This window comes from Eleginops maclovinus, chromosome 19 (assembly GCF_036324505.1).
Source record: "Eleginops maclovinus isolate JMC-PN-2008 ecotype Puerto Natales chromosome 19, JC_Emac_rtc_rv5, whole genome shotgun sequence".
Taxonomy (NCBI): domain Eukaryota; kingdom Metazoa; phylum Chordata; class Actinopteri; order Perciformes; family Eleginopidae; genus Eleginops; species Eleginops maclovinus.
The window spans coordinates 21,452,292-21,474,208 of record NC_086367.1 but is presented as its reverse complement, the minus strand read 5'-3'; the positions used below and the strand labels follow the sequence as shown (position 1 = coordinate 21,474,208).

At 44.0% G+C, this 21,917-nt stretch overlaps 1 protein-coding gene across 2 annotated transcripts in view; it reads left to right on the top strand.

Annotated features, from left to right (window-relative positions):
- The window catches only part of LOC134881314 (nesprin-2-like), a 44,162-nt gene that overhangs the window by 11,797 nt on the left and 10,448 nt on the right, over positions 1-21,917 (top strand). For both annotated transcript variants that reach the window (XM_063908548.1, XM_063908549.1), the window contains exons 17-35: positions 507-656; positions 831-1,007; positions 1,132-1,287; positions 1,396-1,536; positions 1,910-2,080; positions 2,175-2,308; positions 2,629-2,833; positions 3,002-3,184; positions 3,631-3,738; positions 4,041-4,195; positions 4,487-4,634; positions 4,725-4,819; positions 4,897-5,128; positions 5,934-6,128; positions 6,646-6,771; positions 7,716-7,871; positions 9,532-9,690; positions 10,809-10,975; positions 18,835-18,997. In XM_063908548.1, coding sequence (XP_063764618.1) covers positions 507-656; positions 831-1,007; positions 1,132-1,287; positions 1,396-1,536; positions 1,910-2,080; positions 2,175-2,308; positions 2,629-2,833; positions 3,002-3,184; positions 3,631-3,738; positions 4,041-4,195; positions 4,487-4,634; positions 4,725-4,819; positions 4,897-5,128; positions 5,934-6,128; positions 6,646-6,771; positions 7,716-7,871; positions 9,532-9,690; positions 10,809-10,975; positions 18,835-18,997 — 3,021 coding nt within the window. The remainder of the gene's footprint in view (positions 1-506; positions 657-830; positions 1,008-1,131; positions 1,288-1,395; positions 1,537-1,909; positions 2,081-2,174; positions 2,309-2,628; positions 2,834-3,001; positions 3,185-3,630; positions 3,739-4,040; positions 4,196-4,486; positions 4,635-4,724; positions 4,820-4,896; positions 5,129-5,933; positions 6,129-6,645; positions 6,772-7,715; positions 7,872-9,531; positions 9,691-10,808; positions 10,976-18,834; positions 18,998-21,917) is intronic.

Below are 21,917 nucleotides of genomic sequence, written 5' to 3'. Positions count from 1 at the left end.
ATCTCTCCTCTCGCTGCTGTTCGTATTTTCTTCCCTTTCTGTATTTTCTCCCCCCTCTGCTCAGCTTGTGTCTCCTCTGCTGATTCAGTTTGAGTTTTCTCTCCCCTCACAGTTTTGCCCTCTTGCCTACTTTTATTGTTACAAGTTCTCATATGTCTCTCACAAATTAAGTTTTAAGTTCTTACTTACTTTCTTTAATTACATTTTAATCTATTGTTTCTGCAATTTTGTGATTATGGCTTGAAAAAGACTTCACAACACATCTTTAAAATAAATCTGAAACTAATCAAAAAGAAAAGCTAATTCTGGACTACCTGAATATGTATTGGCTATTTTTGAGGACTAAGAAAAGTTAATTGTTCAATGTCTTGAAGGTCAGATGACTGGAACAATAAATAGAATAAAGCAAAGTCACCAGTTCCGTTTGTAGGAGTAAGTAGTGTCGTTACTGTATGACATCAATGAAGTAATTCTCTCCCCCTCCTCCTCCTCCTCCTCTTCCTCAGCGATGGATGCAGACATCGACCCAGCAGGAGGCGCTGTCTGAGCTGCAGGCCTGGCTTTGTTCTGCTGAGTCTCAGCTGGAGGAGCATCGCAGCAGAATCACACAAACCTCCACCAACTCTGATCTGAGTCAGCTCCTGAAACACTGCAAGGTACAGAAGTGCTGAATCGTGCACTGAAATAAATATCCTGCTTAAATGTCCTGAAACCTGAAGTGTTTTCATCCTCTAGCGGAGTATTCATTAAAGATTTCTTGTAAAGATTAAGTCTGATTAGTTGTGAATCTTGTCGATTGACTCTCTTTACCTCCATGACATGTTCCTCAGGAGTGTCAGACAGAGATCTCGGCCCATCAGGCCACGCTGGACTTTGTGAGCCAGCCTCTACAGACCTGCAGTTCTGAGGAGGGCCAGAAGGGGCGCTATGAACACAGCCAGTTTGCAGAGGAGCAGGGTCGCCTCAACCACCAGTGGCTCAGCCTGCAGGAAGCTCTGCAATCTCAGGTCAGAGAAAAAGCATCAAATCAAAGTTACTAAAGAGCTTTTTGAAATGTTTTGTGTGCATCACATGCAAGTTCATCTGGGGAATTGTTGATATGTTTGCCCTGATGTTGTTTATGGTGATCAGATCCAGAAGGTGGAGCAGGAGCTTAGGAGCAGGGTGGAGCATGAGACCCGCCTGCAGCAGATCAACAGCTGGATCAAAGATCAGGACCTCTGGATGAGGTCTGCTCAGACACCCAGCAGCCAGACGGAGCTGCACCGGAACATCTGCACCTGCCAGGTCAGAGGTCACACCTGGACAAACAACCAGAACAACTGTAGTAAGTCATATAACTTAAAGGCTTTATTACAGAATACAAATGCTTTTTATCTCCTTGTTTTGTGTCAGGATCTTGAGGAGAAGATCAGGCAGAAGTCTGCAGCTCTTCAGGAGATGAGAGAGAAACTTGATGGAGGAGAAAACAGCAGCTGTGATTTAATCCCTCAGACGGATAAATCCATCCAGGCCTGTGCAGCTCTCACACAACAGGTACATGACTGAACGTTGTTTTGACCGTAGAAGAAAGAATTATACCAATAGAAATAATGTATTCAAACAGCACTTCTTAAATTAAAGTGCTTTATATTGTTAAAATATCTTTAGATAAAAAATGTTGAAAAACTTTGCTCCAAAAAAGGCTTCAGAGATGGTTCAGGTTTTCTTATTTTGTGAATATACCTCTAGTTGTATGACTTTCATCTGCCCAATTACAATCAGCAAAATGAATACAAACCATTAAACATTTGGGCTTTGGGTAGGAAGGTTGTGGGATCTTGTCTGCCAGCTTTATATGAAATGTGTGCAGTTTGGTCTTTGTCTTTTTCTCCCTTTTTAATCAAACATGCTGTCTGGTCTTTAACAGCATGCCTTGGTGAAACAGAGGCTGGCTGAGGCGCAGCAGCTGTGGGACTGTGTGGAGAAGCAGCTGAAGCAGATGAAGCTCAAAACAGAGAGAACGTCTCAGACTCTTCAGTATCACAGCAGCCCTCCGCTCTGCCTGCAGGCACACACGGATCTGCATGGGCAGCTGCAGGTAGGACTCATCCACAACGTCTCTGATTCCTATGTGCAGAAAGAACCTCATATCTGATTACTGATTGGTGTTTGTTTGTGTGTGTTGGACGCAGCTTCTTCATGAGGAGACAGCAGCTTCAGAGACAGAGTGGGACAAATTAAATCAAAGCGTCTCCTCCCTCAAAGACATCGTCAGTCCTGCTGCTGCCGCTCTCCTCACACAGCAGCTGGACAGACTGAGAGACAGGTGAGACCCACACACACTCAGAAAACACACATAATAATGAAACACTTATTCAGCATTTACTTGCACCATTGTATTACATGCACTTGTTTTTATTTCATTACTACCTTATTTAGTTCATGTCTTACAGAGAAGAGTAGTATCTGATCCACTTTGAAAAGAAGTTCGAACAGAACAGAACACCTCTCATGTATACTGCTGCCCCTGTGGGCGGGCCTGGGACTGTAGCTTTTGAACTTTTGACAACAAAACCTTTGAATATTGAATCTTTAGCATCGCACAGTCACACGCTTTAATCAGCCCATCCTCCTCCTGTCCTCCAGTTGGACAGAGATGTTGCAAGCGTTGGACCAGCAGCTCCAAAGGAGTCGGGACGTCCTGCAGCTGTGGGAGGTGTACGCCCGGCTGGCTGCCTCTTTCTCCGCCCGGCTGCAGACGCTGCAGAGGGACGCCAAGTCAGCGCTGAGCGGAGCGCCTGGAGGACAGGACACTGTGGAGCAGCTCACTGTCAGGACACACAGCGCTCAGGTGAGGACATAAATCAATAAGGCTGCAAAACTATTTCAAGCCTCACAAGAAGTGGAATTAAAATCATGATACTTAGATTTTCACTGAGTATGATTTTGTGCAAAGTTAATATCAAACATGGTCTGTTTGTTGAGGACAACCTAAATCTGTGATTGTTCTGCGCTCCAGAGTCTCCTGGAGAGGACAGAAACTCTGCAGTCCGACCTGGAGGGGGTGCTGAAGGCCTCCAAGGACCTCACTGGTCACCTGGACCCTTCAGCTGCCAGTCTGGTCCAATCAGAGAGCCGCTTGTTGTCGCGTGGAGTTCAGCAGCTCAGCCAGATAGTGACAAGGAAGCTGGGTCAGCTGCAGGTACAACTCACTGGTTCAAAGAGTGTGCTTATGGGATTTGTACAAAGTTATTTTGGATTGTTGTGTCCAAGCTGACTCATACAACAGCACACAGTGGTACTGAAGTAATGAGACACTTTACCTCAGGACAATGTTTGATTTGAGCTGTCAGATTAAAAGAAGCTCAGTTTTGTTGCTTGTTAATAATTTACAAGGCTTAACTAATATGTTTTTGCTCATCCAAAATCATTTCATTCAAAGTATTGTTTTACTTTGATTGTTTATGAAAAGTTCAAATAGACTTCTTGATGCTCCAGTAGATATTTTAGGACCCGCTCTGTGATGCAGGCGCTTCTCCAGAGTGCTGAATAACTTGTGTAACCTGCCACCTGTCTGCACTAAGTATCAGAGTGACCTATAAATTAAGACCCAGCTGGCTGTGAGTCATGTGTCATGTTTGCGTGCAGGAGGAGCTTCGGCGGCTGCAGGAGTTTGAAAGTGTACTAGAGTCTCTGGAGGGAAACCTGCAGCTCTGGCAGGAGCGACTGGAGGTTGTGAGTCCCACCGCAGAACAGGTGAGAGAAAAATGACGTGGCACTTCTTCTTCCTCTCGGGTTTAATCCACTACAAAGATGTCTGGAATTGTCATTGTGATAAACATACTCTAGCTGGGAGGTTTTTGTACTATTTTCCAAAAAGTCTGGACCTTTAAGGATACTTTAAATATGGGGTTTAACTCCACCTGAGTCAAAAACTAAACATACTAGAAGATTAGATCAGAAGACCACAAAACATGTTTAAAGCATGAAGCATTTCTCTGCTGTCATGCATGCAGTAGTCCAGAATTGTAATCTGAGGGGCCTCCGTGTGTTTCCAGTCTTTCCTCCTGGAGCTGAGCGGCCTGTCAGCTGATCTGGACGTGCTGAACGAGCAGAGCTGCAGCCTGACGTTCGGAGACGCTGCAGCGCGCCGCCTGCAACACCTCAACCACCGCTGGACCGAAACCTCCGCCCGAGCTGAGGAGGCCTGCAGGTAAATTACAGATACAGATTTATCAAAAGGTATGATTTGAAGTCAAGATATTGAATCGTGATGATGATTTTCTGATTATTTGCCCTGTTGCTAATACTAAAAACATACTATTTGATTCTACATTTAACACCTAAACTCTCCTAGACGCTATTGTCCTGCTATAAGAATCCATTTAAGGTTTGATTCCAAATTTAAGGACATATGAGAACCCACTAAACTCTAAATTCATGTTGAAAGAAATGCAGCACGTAGCAGATTTCAGATGATTTGTGTATTTTTGTGTGTGTGCAGTGAGCTGCAGACGGAGGCTCTGAGGTGGCAGAGCTTCGAACAGAAGTGTGAGAACTGGATGTCCTTCCTGCAGAGGATGGAGGACAGCCTGGCTGTGGACGTGGCCGGCTCCTACATCGGCCTCAGACAGCAACTCTGCACACACAAGGTATCTGAATCACACAACCCCCCCCCAGAGACTTAACGAGAACACTGCAAACACACAGAGAGGTAACTCTGATCTCTCCTGGTGTTGCAGCGCTTCCAGGCGGAGCTGTTCTCTGGACACCAGATCCTGCATTCAGTCATCACTGAAGCTCTTCATCTGCTGCAGAAAGGAGAGGTGGAGGACAGGTAAGACCATCAAAGTGTGTCATTGTGGAATTGAAAAGGTGAGGAAAGGTTGACCATAATTTAACTGTGGTATCCAGGAGTGACTTCATCCTGAAGCTGACCCACCTCAGGGAGCACTGGCAGGGGGCAGTGCAGCGGGCGGACCAGCGGCGCGGCCTGGTGGAGGGGCTGGTGAAGAACTGGCACCTGTACAGCCGCAGCCTGAAGAAGCTGCAGAGGTTCGTGACGGAGACGCAGACCCTCCTCCCCCCCGCCGGACCGGCACACTGCAGCCTGCAGCAGCTGAGACGCTCCCTCCAGGACCTGCAGGTGAGGGCATTCATTATTCTACACAGGGAAAATGTGGGAATTGTGGCAGTCTGCTTCTGATTGGTTAGCTGATCAGCTCTGTTGTGATTGGTCAACAGCTTAGAGATGTCCCGCCCCTTAGCCTAATACATTTAATGCACTACAGGAAAGGGAAAAGCCCAAAAAAAGCATAAAAGTGTGTTGAAACATCAAGGACAGAATATTCTAATGTAATAAAGCAAGAATAAAATGACAGCATCAGATCTAAGACGGCATGGTCTGAGTGGATTATGTTTATATACATATTATGTCTCTTTCATCTTTATTCAAATTCAAGTTTTTGAGTGAAATGCACAAGACATCCCTCTGAAACTTGAAACTAAACTAAACTAAAAAGCACAATTCTTTACCTACCAAGGTTACTTTCCACTTCTGTCCTGTATCCGTTCCTAAAATCCACTTTTTAGACCTTCCAGAAACAACTTCCCGGTTTTATGAATGAGTTTAAAACACTCCCACAGAGATGATCGTCTGTAAATGGTTCTTAGTTGAGATAAAGATCAGCCGTCACCACAGTCAGGAACTACCTGCCTGAGGCCTGATGTGAAACTTAGGAAAAGGAAAGGAAACAACTGCTGATGATTGCATTTACATTAAAAGGCAAACAAAAGAGATAAGGGAGAGTGATTCCTTTCTAAGTCTGAGCGCTTGATTAAGAGGAACAGGAGCAGATAGCTGCCGCTCAATAAAAGGGAACCAGCTTTCTCTCCAGGTCTCTTCCTGTCTTCCTGTCCTTCTCCTCATCTTTCACATCATCTGTCCTCAGCACACGGAGCTGCTGTTCCAGAGGTATCAGTGCAGCTTCATCCACACTCTGGAAGTGGGCCGGCAGCTCTTCTCCATGGGCGACGAGGAGAGTCAGACTCAGCTGCAGACGGATCTGGGGAACCTGCAGGAGGAGTGGGAGAAACTCCACAGCCTGCTGGGCCGGAGGATGGACCTCACCGACGCTATCGTGCAGGCAAGGAAGTTCTTTTAACTCGCTGTGGTTGAGCTGCAGGTGAAGTGATGCCTTCAGGGACATCTTATAGGTTATTTAACAGCACATTTTGGATCCCCATCTCGATATTTGGGTTAGACTTGGTTTTAATTAGCGTTATTGGGATTGGGACTGGACTTTTTGTAAATTCAAACCACTGTTGCTGATGTTTGGACTGAAAAGTTTCTGAACGATTCCTTTTTTATTAATTTGTTTTATAAATCGTTGCATTTTCCTGTCAAAGATTTTCAGGATTTGTTTTTTTTAAAACCTCAATAAATATGCAGTTTATGTTGATGTTTTTGTCCCCACCTCCTCTCTGACTCTGGTACACCTGAATTAAGTTAATCTCATCTGCTCTAATTGATGACAGTGGATAGGGTTAGGAAGCCGGAGACAAAGAAGTCGTTCTCAAAGTCTGATCAGCAGGTTCAGACCCACTGCAGCGATCTGTCTGACTAAAGAGTTTCTAAACAAACTGTTTTTTATTGTATGACAGAACTGGGAGCGCTGCGAGGCCGGACTGGGAGACAGCACCCTGCAGCTGAAGGACCTGAAGACCAGACTTAACGAGTCGATGCCGGATTTTGCAGAGGAGCTGAAGAGTGCAGAAAAATACATCAAGGTACATCAAAAAGCTGGTCTCACAAAACACACACTGTTCTTTCCACTGGCAGGTTTATATTAAACATCCTGTGCAGAGAGGGAGACACTCTGTTATCATTGGAGGAGGTACACCGCACTGGGTGGAGCCAAAGGTTGTTTTTTTAGCTCACTTGGGACCCAAAAGGCATTCACACCAAACCAGGCTTTTATTTGAGTCTCACTACTTTGAAAGACCCATTCAACATACGGTTACGTGATTGGCCGCTGCAGTGTGACTTCTGCTTTCTCCCAAACTTAATCTGTTTCATCTTTTCAAAGGATGCATTTCTCTCATCACTAGAGCCCAAACTCTGTTTATATCTAGACCAGGACTCCAAGGAAAAAGTTGGTTCTGACACGGCCATTTACATTATGTCTGCCTCTTAAGGGACTTGATATATTATATCTAAAACCCAGTCTTTTGAAATAGTCAGCTGACAGTTCCATCATGATGCATATCCACAGAATGAAGCCCTATAAGACATGTATAAAAGGGACTAAAGAATGGAATCATTTCCCCCAAATGTCGTTCTACTCCCTATAACTTTGGGCTTTGTATTCTGCTGTGATTTGCATTGGATAACACGATAGCACTATCTTCCGACTTCAGGGAAAACAATCACTTAGGTCAAAGAAAGCAAAGCCAAGTTTGAAACCGGTTTGACTCAACACATCCTCTCTGACCCATCACAGCCTTTATCCCCGACCCCTCCCTCAATCCCCTCCCCTCCCCCCTCCACATGCACCCCTCCCCCGGCCGGCCTGCAGCCTGTGGCCCTCATTAATCCTCTGTGTGCCAGTAGAAAGAGAGAGAAAAGAGAGACAGGGAGAGAAAGGGGCCAGGCAGAGAGAGACATCAGGGAGTATCTGAGAGAGGAGGTCTCTGACAGTCTGTTGTGGCGCGCGCTGTGTTATGGTATGCAGGAGAACGAGGACTGCCTGGAGGACTGGGCTGAGAGCCTGACGGAGCTGAGCACCATGAAGACGGATCTGTCCCAGTACATCATCGCCGACGACGTCCTGCTGCTGCAGGAGCAGGTGGAGCACCTGCACTGTCAGTGGGAGGAGCTCTGCCTCAAGGTGAGTCCGACAAATAAACTCCTCTTCTGATGAAGTTTTTAAGGTTGTCCTCCAATCACAACCTGCTTCTGGTTTCATTCGATTTTTGCCTACATGTGACAGTTCCCTTACTGGGAGTGACATCAACTAAATGTCTTAAACAGGAACTACTTTATTTGTAGCTCATGTTGATTTGATTCAAAGGTTAAACCCTTCCTTGTCAAAATATAAATATAATTACAAGATTACAAAGTCATTGTAAGTTTTAATAGGTGGCAGAAAAAGTTGTGGAAAAGAAAACATGGACAGTTTTTTACTCAATTTAGGGGGAAATTGATATATGTAGTACATGATGAAATAACAGCTGTTGCACAATGTGATCAGACACCACGGCCATCAAACTTTTGAGCTCTTTGTGAACCCATTTTAATAGCTTTAATTTTGGTTCAGCCATGGATTAGTTCGAAAAGGAAAGTGTTGGACTCCTTGTTGTGGAAGGTTAATCTTTGTAAAGCTAACATCTGAAAGCAGCTCCACCAAAACAGTTACTCACTTTGTGTTTGGTTAGGATCGCGTGCTTGTTTGTCTAAGTGTGTGTGTATGAGTGTGTGTGTTTTGAGACAGCAGACAGTCAGGTGAGATGATTTAGCTCCTTAAACTGCTTCAAAACTAAGAGACACGAGTGAAGAATAAGTGCAGCTCGATGCAGAAACTCAACCTTCTTTATTAAATGAAGTGGTCTTTGGGAGAGAGGAGTCATCTGACTTGTGTGAGACATTTTAACCAGAACTCACTCTTTCTGTCTTTCTGTTTCCTGGTCATCAGTTTTAGGAGCCTGAGCCTTTAATGAGGGGTTAAGTTAGTAAATCTTGTGTAGGACTCAAGTGACCAACAAGTCTGGGGTGTGGGGTGGGGGGTAGTGAGGGGGGAACAGATGGTGACAGGAGAGAAATGTTGTAATGAGCTTTTGTATTGAAATGAGTCTGCTGGAGGGGGAGGGGGAGTGATCATGCTCACTTTCACTTTTAAACTCAAGTGTGTTTTTGTTTGTTTATTTACACTTGTAGACTTGTTTGTTTGGTCCACAACATGCCTCCAGTGCTGCTCTAAAGGCGGAGAAAACAAATGAATATATAATGAAGTTGTAGTCTTTAAATTAGTCATCAACCTTCAATACTTTCCTGTTGTTAAAGTGGCATAAATGATTTTAAAATAAACAAAAAAATGCAAAATCGTCTGTTTTTTTTCAACTTTCTATTGAAATTCAAAGTCTTCTTATTTTTTTGGGGGGGGGTAAACAGTGTTGGGGGGCGTCCCAATTTCTTACCATTTCCAAAACAGGCCGTTAAACAAACATACGTGTACTTCACACAGTAATAGTCACGTTATTTGGGGGTTTAACCTTTTTATTTAATACGTTTTTGAGTGCAACACCATGAATGCCTTCCAGATAAACGCCTTCCTAAAATGAAGCGGTATTATCTCCATATTTAAAAGATCATTACATCTCCCTCCTCTATGATCTCTCCATACTCTGTCCACTAATCACAATCTAATTCAGGACTAATCTAGATATTTCATGATAATATAACCAGATAAATCTCTATCACTTATAGTAAGACATAAATTCATACACTCAGGATCTTCAAGTCATAATGCTTCTTCATTTTCTTTGTGCCAGGTGTCGATGCGTAAACAGGAGATCGCAGACCGCCTGAACGCGTGGATCATCTTCAAAGAGAAGAACAAGGAGCTGTGCGAATGGCTTGCACAGATGGAGAACAAGGTGGCGCACAACTCCGACCTCAACATCGAGGAGATGGTGGAAAAACTCAAGAAGGTAGGAGAGTGAAGCAAAGACACGGCCATTCAACGTGTCCATGTGATACAAAAAGATGGGATTATTGTCCCTGAAAGCTGATGATTAACGTGTGTGTGAATTGATCAATCCATGTACCTTCGATCTGACGTTTCAGGTCTGATATATGTGTGTTTTTTCTCAGTACAATCACTTTAAAACCCGTCCAAATGTATAATAGAAGTTGCTAGAAAGTTAACATGAGCTGAGGGTGAGAAGAGGTGCTTCAAAACTAAATTTGAACTCAGTGATTACAAATAAGATATACTTTTAGCCAAGTTCTCAACAAGTCTTAACCATTTGGTGGCTGATGGGATTCTAGAGAGCGTCATATTGCTCTAAAATTGTAGAAAATCTTCAAAGTTGTGGCAGCATTACACCTGTTTGGAGAAACGAGATACATTGTGCCGCTTGGTTTTGTTTTATTTCGCTGCGTCACGCCTGCCCCCTGGGCTGGGCGGAGCGGGGACGGTCTGGGCTTTTCCAAAAGCTGTGTATCCCCCCCGATTGTTAAAGAGGACAGCTGTTTGAGCCCCAGCAGGGCCACGCGGGTTTGTTTTGTGTCCGGCTCACGGCCCCTTTCATTCCTCACGGTGTGGGGAGGTGACGAGGAGGGGTGTGGAGGGTAGTTGAGGCGTTTGCTGTTATACAAACCCAAACTTATTGCCCTGGCAGGGGGTTCAAAGCTTTTCAGGGACTTTGGAGCTTTACATTTAGGGTCTTAGCCACGCACACAGAGTCCCAGCAGGAGTTGGCAAACTTTCCAAATCAGAAGTCGTTACTATTGTGAAGTTAATGCAAGTTTAAAGTCTCTTTCAGGAGTAGAGTTGACCCACTTTTTAGGCTTTCAGGAATTATAATGCACTTAATTTCTGGCTGAAATTATAGTAAGTTGGCTCAAAATTATCAATGAGAAGTGGGCTTAAAGTGAACAAACCTTTCAAGGAAAATTAACACTTTTTTTCCTTCTAAATCTTAAACTCTAACCCTAACTTTAGCACTAAGAATAAGAGAAGTAATTAAATGTGTAATCACTGTGGTTTGTAACCTGAACCTGTAGGCGCTGATTCCCTCATCTGTCTCCTGTGTTTCTCCATCAGGACTGCATGGAAGAGATCAACCTGTTCAGTGAGAATAAGACTCATCTGAAGCAGCTGGGAGAACAGCTGATCACAGCCAGCAACAAGACGAAGGAGACGGAGGTCAACGACAAGCTGAAGGACATCAACGACCGCTGGCAGCATCTGTTCGACCACATAGAGGCCAGGTAGGAGCAGCTCTCCATGTCCGGTCTCCTGTTTATGTTGTTGGTCAGCAGCAGAGCCCAGCTGGTTATTCTTTGAGGCTGCAGATTAAAGTAGGAAAGCTGCGAGCCGACAGAGGATAGAGTGATATTACTAATCTATAAATCTCATTCCACCACACAGAGCCGTGTTGTGGCTGCTTGATGGAAGCTGCTGTAATGTGCAGCTTAGTGTCTCTATGATCTTCATGAAGCAGCACTGTGCAATGTGACTGACTGGTACCAGTATGGTCGTAAACAGTGAGTGAGAGGAACCCACAGTGGTGGTTTCATTTAGTTGATTGACTGGGGTCAGATCCTGCTCCTTGCTGCGTCACTTTGTAGACATATTGTCCTGGAAGACAGTTAGTATTTCACACTACACACGGAGCGGAGAGGTGTCAGTGGGAAGTGGGGGTCTGCAAGTGGAGCAATATGGGGTTTAGTGCCTTGCTATTGGGGAGTGCCAAGGAGGTAAACCAGTCTGTATTTGGTTCGATGAAGTCTTAAACCAGCGACCATGCGGTTCCCAAGCCAAGTCCCTACAGACTACTGTCACTCCTTCAAGAATCTGGACATTTATCGCGTTAAACAGCTGTGACTTTTGTGTTTCTGGGTTTGGAAAGTTAAGTATTTTACCTGTGACGGGAAGCAGGAAACAGTATCGCTCATCAATAAAAATGCTGCAGATTTGGACTCTTAATACTTGGCTCCCACCTTTTAACTGATGCTTTTTTAGTTTGAAGTTCACTTTATACGATTTTCTGGATAACAACGTGTTCTCACTGCTTGGTAAGAAGTTGAAGAGATTTGTAAAGAATACCGCACAGATTTTTAGACCTTTTCCTCGGCTCTTTAAGTAACTTAGCTTCTCCTCGTCCAACAGTGCAGCCATTATTATAGCCGTGTCCTTGCTGTGCTGCAGAATGGATGCAGGGGGATTCCATTAGATTAGAAGTTCATAAACCCCACATTAAATCAGAGAAAAGTGAACTGAGTTTAGCTGAGCAACAGTGAAGCCAGATGGGTTAAACCAGCCGGGGTGGGGAGGGGGTGGAGCAGACTGATCCTCCATGGGAATGAGTGACTTAAACCTGCCATATGGTGGCTGTTTATCGACTATGGATAGTGTCTTTCCTCAGGCTCTGCTTCTACCCACAGTTAGTATAAAGTTCCTACTAATTAATGTTTCAGACTCTGAATCCCTCATCGGTCTAAGGGATAATTGAATCCAAAGCCACCGTTTAAGCGTCTCACACATAAAGACATAGAGCAGTTCCTTTTACAATCAACGCATCTTCAAACCACTAAAGATTTATATGTAGAATATAACTTCAGAGTTGTGACCCGCAAAGAAGGGCAAACCAATTATCTATTTTGAAAATCAATTAGTCTTTAAACTAAATGTTTTATGCAAAAACTAGCAGAAGTTTAAAGATTTCCTGCTATTATCTCTTTTATATTACAAATAAGGAACATATCTTTGGGTTTTGACATTGAAAGTCGTCACATTTTTCTGAATAAATCAAGAAAATAATCTGCAGACGACGAATCCCAAATGAGTAAAGTAGTTGGTTGCAAGCCTAATCAACAGGAGACCATAAGTTGACGCCTTTATTGAGGATGGAAACCCTTAAACAGAAATAGATTATTAGAAAATATCAATTTACTGCAGACTTAAGAAAGATAACGATTCAAAAGGATATCCAGTCTCGTAAAAATTGACTGTCTGGGTTTTTATCATGTTCGTCAGGTTGTTAGCACATAGCTCTACCCTCCGTCTGAAACAACTGAAGAGGGTCCTGAGTGGAAAAAGAGCATGACACACCACAGTGGATTTGCCCTCTTCTCATCCCCCCCATCATAACGGGGCTAAGCCTGTTAACGAGCCGCTGCTGCTGAGGCACGAGCCCTGTGTGTGAGATGGAATGTGCAGTAGTCACCCTGTTGATTCACATTTTATTAACCACAGACACGCAAAAAACAGCAGCTCCTGTCAGCGCTCACAAAGGTCAGGCTCTGTTTGTGAAAAATATGTCTCTACGGGGCATGCTTTGTGTATGGGGGGGCCATTGTCGTGTTGAAACAGGAACGTTGACACAGTTGCAGGAACACCATGGACTGAAATATCATTGCATGCTCTAACAGAGGGTCCAAGCCAGGAACAAAAGCTTGCATTTAGTAGCACTTTACCTCACTGAGGTTATTCGGCATTTATAGCTAGAGAGACAAAAGTAAATGTGGGATTTGAGCTTCAGGATGTGCTGCAGACTGGAGGGGGTGAAGAGCCTCTAAGCTGATAAACATGGGGAGACTTCACAAGCTGCTTAACACAGTTAGAGAAACAGTTCTCTGTTGTCTTGTCCCTTTCGCCCCCCTCAAAACTATCGGAGCACTTTAGGGGTCAATTACGGTATCTTGTTCAGTGTTAACCACAAGACCAGCTTTTGATTCATGATGAGCTGATGAAGACAGAAAACTAAAGACAGGACTACTGGGAGCTTTGTAGCTCAGTGGGCTCCAGCCCTCACTAGTGTAATCCCCCCCACCCCCGGCTGTCTGAGTCTATAAAATGTGCTGGAAGAAGCTGGTTAGAATAAAGGTGCTGCACTTTAAAGAGGCCCTGTTATGCTTTTGGGGTTTTCTCTCCTGTAGTGTGTTATATAGGTTTTAGTGCATGTAAATGGTGTGCAGAGTCTGAAATCCCTGTGTTTCCTCCAGAGGGAATTTCTCTCCCACACACTCCCCCCTTCTGCCTGAAACCCCTCAATTGGACTTGTTTGTTTTCTTCCGCAACACAGTGACATCAATACGTAACACTCGTGCTTCTGTTGGCTAGCACTCCAACACCGTGTAGGTGATAGGCTAAGGGGTGGAACATCTCTAAGCAGTTGACCAATCACAACAGAGCCGGCCAGCTAACCAATCAGAGCAGACTGGGCTCTGGTTTCAGACAGAGGGTGAAAAGAGGAGCTGCAGCACAGACAGTCTGAGAAAAATAAAGAGCTTTCTGAACATTAAAGCATGGAGACATGTCCCAGGAGAGACACTACATACAAATATGAACCTTAAAATGATCATAAAATCTCCTCTTTAACCCCCCCTCTCCATTTCACTATTATCTTTCCATCATCATCCTTTTCTGAATAACAATGAGAGTTCACTTCAAAGTGTTTTCATTGGTTCATTGCCAGAGTCCTGAGTCACGCGTTTGGATAAGCACTGACGGAGCAGAGGAGCTGTTTCAGAGTGGGTGACGAGCGTCCCTCAGCCTTTTGTCTGCATCTCGCCTCGATAAGTAACGACAGATGACCACTGAGGTTTGACTTGCGCGGGGATTAGATGCGTTGACACTGGCCCACTGCTCGCCTTTGTCCCCCAAAACAAACTGGGTCCTCCGTCACCCGCTCCAGCAGCTGCCGTCTGCTGACACGAGCCTTTGTGAGGACGGGCCCTCCGCTCGGGGGCCACCATCCTCTCGCCTCATTGTCTGAATAAGACGCACGCGAGGCAGATGTTTGTCTCCCTGCCTCCTCTTCCACTTCTGTCTTTACACCTGGTTCAGCAAATCCACTTCTTTCAGTCTCCCGGGGGGGGGAGGGGGGGGGGGGGGGGGCGTTTGGTTTTGGTTTGGTTTCTCGTTTGTTATCGAGTCGTAAATTTCAAGTGGAGCTTTTACAGATTATTAAGTGTCGTGTTGTTTGGCAGTTAAATGTTCACACAGATAATACAGTACTCAGATTTAGCTCCGCTCTCCTTTCCTTTAAGTGGTTGTGGATCTGGTTGTCAGGGTAAGAAGAGCGCACCCCTCCGGTTGTTGACTCGATTCACACAGTGATTTGTTCTAGTTTGAACAAGGGATTGTGGGTAAGGATGGAGTTGCCTGGGAGTTAATGTGCCTGTGTGTTCAGCATTGAGGTATAAGTGTGTGTGTGTGTGGGGGGGGGGAGGGTTTGAGGCAAAGAAGTCGAAATTGAGATATATGAAATCACTGACACTTGCTTTGAGGACAGAAGGACATTTACTTATGACTTGCTCACTGGCACAATCATACACACAGCACTGTAAAACTCTCTGCTTTTTGATCAATGAGAACACATTAAATTCAACCAAAGAAGAAACACTTTGAGAGGTGAAATTGTGCTTTGAATATGACATCCAGACTAGCAGCAGCTAAATGAATAAACTGCAGGACTTTGTACTCAAAGCACGTGGGAAGTTCAGAAATAAATCACAGCAGAATTCTCCATTAGAGTGAGAGGAATAAATGATGAAGAGGAAAGAAAATGTATTAGGTTATTCGCTGTGAGGCGTTGGGCTCACATTGGTCATTTGTAAGAGATTTTATGGGAAAATATGAGAGAAAACCCCTTCTTTATATCATTACCTTTCAGCTCGGCGCTGTCCTGTTAGGCGTGCAACTTTCCAGGTGCAGAATCACACATGATAATTAAAGCTGCTGTCTTAAAAACAGCCATTAAAGTGACGGATAGAAGTCTGCAGTGTCATAAATGTCATGTGAGAAAAGAGCTTTAGATCAAGGTGTTTTTCTTCCTTTCTTTCTCCACCTGTTGTCGCTCTTAATTACACTGGCTGGAGCGCAGGCTGGTTGATTGAAAATGGCAGGAGGAGGCAGATGGAGGGTTTTCCTCACTGAGGTTTCCCGCTGAGTCAGCAGCTCCTGCCCTGTAGCTGTATACACTAACAGTGACAGCGACGGACAGCTGCACCTGTGATCTGCTCAGGACCTGCAGACGGACTTTAATGGGCTTGTGTTGGCTCTGTTTGTGGTTGAGGGACTGTTGAAGGTAACATTATAGCCGTACAGATGGTTTGTCTCCAGCATAAATATGTATATTTCTCTAAGCTGACCGCCTTTGGTCCTGCTAACTTGTCCATAAGAGACACAAAGAGACACTTCTATGTAAAATCACACAGAGTCTGTCTCTGAAACATCAGATTGGTGCATTAACAAGTGTTTGTAGCTCCTATATTAACTTGTAAATACTGATAGAGGATATACAGATATCCGGCTTTAGGTAATTCAGTTATGGATCAAATAAAACATCCTAAAGCAGTGTTAGTGAAATCTTCTCTCACTTTAAATGATTGCCTTTTAAATACATGACATTCATTATGCATCATATATTTAAAGACTCAAATGAAATCACTAAATGAAGAAACAAAGGATAAATATTATAGGCTATTAAAAGACAGAAGAGGGGAAAGAAGAATAAAGAAGCTACCGAAACAATGAGGGATTTTTGGTAATGTTTTTGGCTAACGTCTGTCTCTCTGCCGCTTTGGAAATATGAGGATTTGCTGGTTTTCTATCACGTTAATTTCCCACTGTTGGACTGTTGGTCAGCCTTTTGAAAACCTTTCCTTTGGCTCTGGGAAACCCCCGATGTACTTAATAATATCATCATCATAAAATAAGTCCACACATGAACTGATAGTGAAAGCAGTCGTTAGATGAAGTCATGACGCTGTGTATCCTTGAATGAACCTGCATCCAGATGTGTGGAGAGAGGAGAGGAGGAGGAGGATGAGACACTGTAGAGGAGGAAGGGAGGGATGGAGGAGGTGTGTGTGTGTGTGTGTGGGGGGGGGGGGGTAGTGTTTGCTAGCGGATGAGCCACCGTCATGGAGTAGCCTCCTCTCCAGCTTGTGAGTACCTTTCTCCCTCATCACCGACGCAAATGAGTCTGAGCAGGCAGGCGGATGATAAGGGGAGCAGATCGGGGGTTTTGTTGTGATAAAGAGGAGAAGGAGGAGGAGGAGGTGGAGGAGACATTGGGAGTAGGAGGGAGGGGGGATGGGCTGAGCATTGTGGGTGCAGGCATGTAGACCGGCAGGCGCATGCAGAGTCATTCAGAGCGATTCAATTGATACCACCCGCTCTTGATGTCTAGTGTGTCGGTATTAAGGTGGCAGCTTGGTTGTGTGTGGTTGTGTGTGGATGCATAAGCGTATACATGTCTAAACATGATCGTTGCATGTTTGCATGTCACTGCTGAGCTCTCCGCCCCTCCATTCACTTCCACGTCTTCACATCCTGTAGAGACACAAACACAAACGCGTGCATGCAGATGCTGCAGGATCCACAAATAGAACGGGGGCATCCTCATGCAGTCTGTGTCAGAGCAGCATCAGCATCTGTTTGGCTTCAGTGGCGGTTGGATGACAGCTGCTTGTTGCTGGTTTGTTGCATCATCGGCGGTGCTGCTTGACATGGACACTTGACATGATATATGAGACATGCACACACTGATATTAACTTATTTGTGGTAATGTCGGTAAGACATCAGCATTAAGCCGTGAAAATATTGCGTTGTGTTTGTTAAAGGCATGTTTTTTTGTACTGGTATATACCTTACTATCTTGTCATGAGACTAATTTTTCTTCAAGTTTGCTGATTTTCTGATAAACTATAGAAAGACATGCTTTCTTTATAAGAATCTCAGAAACTATCCGTAAAAATGAATCCCCTCTGGCAGGTAGAGAACTCTCCGCTCCATAGATTGTCTTTATTTAATGGACTTCTCACTGTACACTCTACCTTTATATTTAATTTAATATTCCACTCCTTAAACTCAGCTGTGTATATTCTTTTTTATTCTCTAATGCTAGTTTATTCCTATTTCTATTTTGAGATCTTTTTAGAATTGTTTTGTTGCTTAAATTTCTCATTATGTGCAATGCCTTGTTCTGTTTTATGCAGCTGCGATGCAAAAATGTCCCAGTTTGGGATCAATAAAGTACCTCTGATCTTATCTTTATCTATGATATGAAAGAAATTGACCAAGATTATAAAAGAGTTGGTTTGTGGAAAGTCAAGTCAGTTTCCAAAAGAAGGACCTACTTTGTTTGTTTGTTCCTGGTGATTCTTGTTTTTGAGTTTATACTTTCATGTTGTATTGGCTAAATGTAATGGAAGGTTGAATTTAGGGGTCTTTAGGTGTGACCCGCAGCTCATTCCTCTGCACTGTGTTGGTGTGTGTTCTGATGAGGGTCGCTGAGGTCGAGCTGAGCTGGAATGCAGCCTCTGGCTCAGATGTAGGTCAGTGTGCAGCTCTGCTGTAATGGCTCCTGTTGTTTCACACGTGAGAGTGACAGCAGCACTTCCCACACTCAGAGAGGAGCTAAAGCCGAGCGTGGTGCTCACAGTAGGCAGGGTGATGGGTGTGACTCCCTCTGTGGACCAACGCTCAAGGCAGGTTGTCGTCACGCTGCACCTCTGATTATCCTCCTCTCATATGCAGCACCTCTGGTGTGTTTTAAAGAGTGAAACTGGATCTGTGTAGCTCAGAGGAATAAGATATATCATCTATTAGTGGTTTTATGGAAATTGTTTACAAGATAAAGAAAGTAGAATAATCCCTATTGATGCTAGAGGCCATGCCATCATGTAAATGGGTTAATCTGAGGTATGTTCAAGGAAAAATGCACAAACTGCTGAAAATGAAGGAGATTCATTTGTAGAGATGTTCTTAATAAATTAGTGCTAGAGTAATAACACTTCAGGAGGATGTTTGCGTGATTTACTTGTGGGTATCTTCGATAGAAACAAAAGGTTTTCATAAGAATCGATGACATTAAGAAGAATTTAGAAGAAGTCAATTAGAGGGATTCATCCATGAAGACCTTTAAAAATATCTGGTGCTAGAGAACTTACAACTCTGGAAAATGTTTGCACGATATTGGGATTATGTGTTCGATGTATATGTCATACTGTTCTCCTTAAGTAGAAGACCAGAAGAAAAAGTCGACAGGTTTCTGGATATTTGCCCAGCAGAACTCCAGCAGCACCTCCTGTAACGTGCTACCTTTCCTCTCTGCAGGGTGGGAAAGCTGAAGGAGACGCTGGTGACGGTGCAGCAGCTGGATAAGAACATGAGCAACCTGCGGACATGGCTGTCTCGCATCGAGGCGGAGCTCGCCAAACCCGTGGTGTACAACGTGTGCCACAGCGAAGAGATCCAGAGGAAACTGGCCGAGCAGCAGGTGGGGGGAATGATTGGTGTTTAAATCAGCGGCATATAATTCGGAGGTGAAGGTGTGACTGAAGTTTAATCATACATACAGTATATAGTGCAAGGAAAAGGTAAAGCTGTCCTCAGTTTCGCACCTAGCTCGCACAGCTGGAGCAAATGGAGACGCATTTTTTTCGTGGTGACCAACTCGGGTTTTGATTGTATAAGCCCCTCTCAGTTAATGCATAGAAAATGTCTCACTTGTTCAGAGACTGAGGCCAATCAGTTTGGTTGTATTTGGTCATTCACACAGAAAAAGGGAGCAAAGGCACTAGTTTAAACATAAAAGGGGACGCCCATGTTCTTATCTGAAGAAATAACTATTATCAGTGAAAGAAAACTTCACAGCTGAAGAAATATGGACTTGGCACCTCTTAAGGCCTCAGACAACCTAAAGGCAAATGGAACAAACTCAAAAAGCTTCACAAGGGTAGAATGCAGTTTGAAGGGAGAGCCAGCGTGGCACTTTGAGGAGATTTTAAGGCAGGACGTACCTGTAGCACGCCTGCTTTTAAATCCTTTGATTTCCTGTCACCCTGTGGCGGTCCACAGCTTAATAACAGAAAAGTGGGAAAGCTGTGTTGCAAAGTAACACCCCAGCGAGCAGCAGGGCGAGGGGCATCTGTGAAGAGGAAGCTGTCACACTGAGCTGAGAGACGGTGAATGCTCTGAGAGCCCGACCTCAGCCAGGGGTTTGAGGAAAGGAAATGGAGTTCAGTGTGTCAGTCCGTCTGCAGCCTGCTGTACCACTGCTCTACGGAAAGGAGAATTATTAACGGTGTGAGAGGAGCTGGAGGGGGGAGGAGATTCACAGAGATGGGTCCAGACAGGGAGAATAGATGTAATCTTTTGGAGACGCTAGGCTTTGTACTTCACTGCCTCCACTTCATATGATCAAATGTGTGTGTAATGAAGAATGGAAGTGAACAGGGTGGATTTTTTTTTAGCCCATGGGCATTTTTCAAAGACAATGTCACAAATAAATGGCGTGAAAATCGCAAGAATTTCTGGTAAAATATATTTCAGACTCCTTGCCTTTATGTGCCGGTGCAAGTATCCAACGTCTGGGACCAGGTTGTTTTTGTTTATTTCGGAAGAGAAAAACCATGAAGACATTAGAAGTTATTGTTTATTAGCTGCAGTTTCTCCTGTTTTGACGGCTGCTTATAGGAATGCATGGAAGAATCTCCTTGAAATGTACTTTCAAAGTGTCCTCCTTTGCGGTCAGGAACAAAAGCTTGTCTAAACTATCTTTGGTTTATTTAAAAAGCTGGAATGTTTTTTCACAGCTCAAACTCATTATGACCGTTGCAGAAAATCGTAAATCGTGAAAATTGCAAGAATTTCTGGTAAAATTATTGCATCAAAATGATTTTGAAGACAACAACTACAGTCAGTTCAATCTGACGAAATCAAATTGCACTTGAAAGTGTGTGTTTTGTGGACTTTAACAAAATAAAAAACCCAGGAAAAACAGGAACTAAAAGTGCTGATACACTCATGTTAATTGAATGGTTTAAACATTGGGTTCTAAGCACAAAAAGACTCATAACAATCAAATAATTATAATAGATTTGATCTATAAAGGCACCTTCGAAGGCTCTTATGGTCGCTGTACAAGATAAACAAAACAAAAACACCAGCAGAAAAAACAAGACGATATAATCAGTAGGAACAGAGGACGTGTGATGAGGTCAGGGTGGATATGCCAGTGTGAAGAGATGTGTTTTGAGATTTCAAAAATGGAGAGCGAGTCAACACTCCAGATGTCCGGTGGGAGGGAGCTCCAGAGGCGGGGTTCAGAGCGGCTGAAGGCTCTGGACACCCTGGTGGAGAAGCGGAAAGGTGGTGCAGGGAGGTGGACGGAAGCAGAAGACCTGAGAGTGTGTGTTGATGTGCGGGAGGTCGGAGAGGTACAGAGGAGTGAGATCTTGTCTCACCTGTTGCTTCTCTTGTCCCTCATTGCACCTGGATTATTCTAAGATGTAACTCTCAAACATTTTCTGAACTTTTTAACTGCTCAGCCCTGTTGGAAACATGTCAGGTACAGCGGGGTCTTTAAAGCTACTTTTCTGTTCATAAAAAGCTACTGACGTCAATAAAAGGGACAATTTTGCCCTTCAGGTTGGATGAGAGCTGGGCTATTTCTGGCTCTACTTTTATGATAGAGTTTGTGGTTAAAGTGCAGATATTTGCAATGAGAAAAATCTTGAGCAGCCTTTCTGAATTTGGTCAGGGGCTATGTCTGAGCAAAAGAGTGGCTGAAAAAAGAGAGAGGGAGGGAGGGACGTGTGACAGACAGAAGGAGAAAGAAAACATAAGTGGAATTGGAGAAAGTACAGTCCAGGGCCGACTGGGAGAGACGTCTCCTCAGCAGCTCTCTCCATTAGTGGGAGAAGGACAGCTGAAACGACTCCCGGGTGGACGGGCTCTTCAAGCTTTCACGTGTCACCATGGAAACCCTAGGACAGCAGTAACTTTGGACAAAACGAGAGCCCACTGAAGTGCTGTCAAAGCTTCAGAGAGGAAATCACAAACTGTTGTTGAAGAACTTTAATAACTCCTCTGGATTAAACTGTGGCCGACAAAGCCTATCGAGATAAAATGGTGTATCCAAGAGAAAGGATTAACCCTTAAATGGTTTCTGTATTCTGGAGGGAACAGTCGTTTGACCGGCTGTTTCAGTATGTCACATAGTGTAATAATGGGGTTGTATGGGTGTAACACCGGTTAAATAACGTGTGTATATTAATGTGGATGAAATGCATGTGATTACAGTGTAACATAGGTGTAATGTAGCAATTAGCAGCCAATTTATTTTCCCTAATATGTATGTTATTGCTTATTTCAAATAGCTTTAAAGCGATTGAAAGGAAAAGTGTGATTTCTTT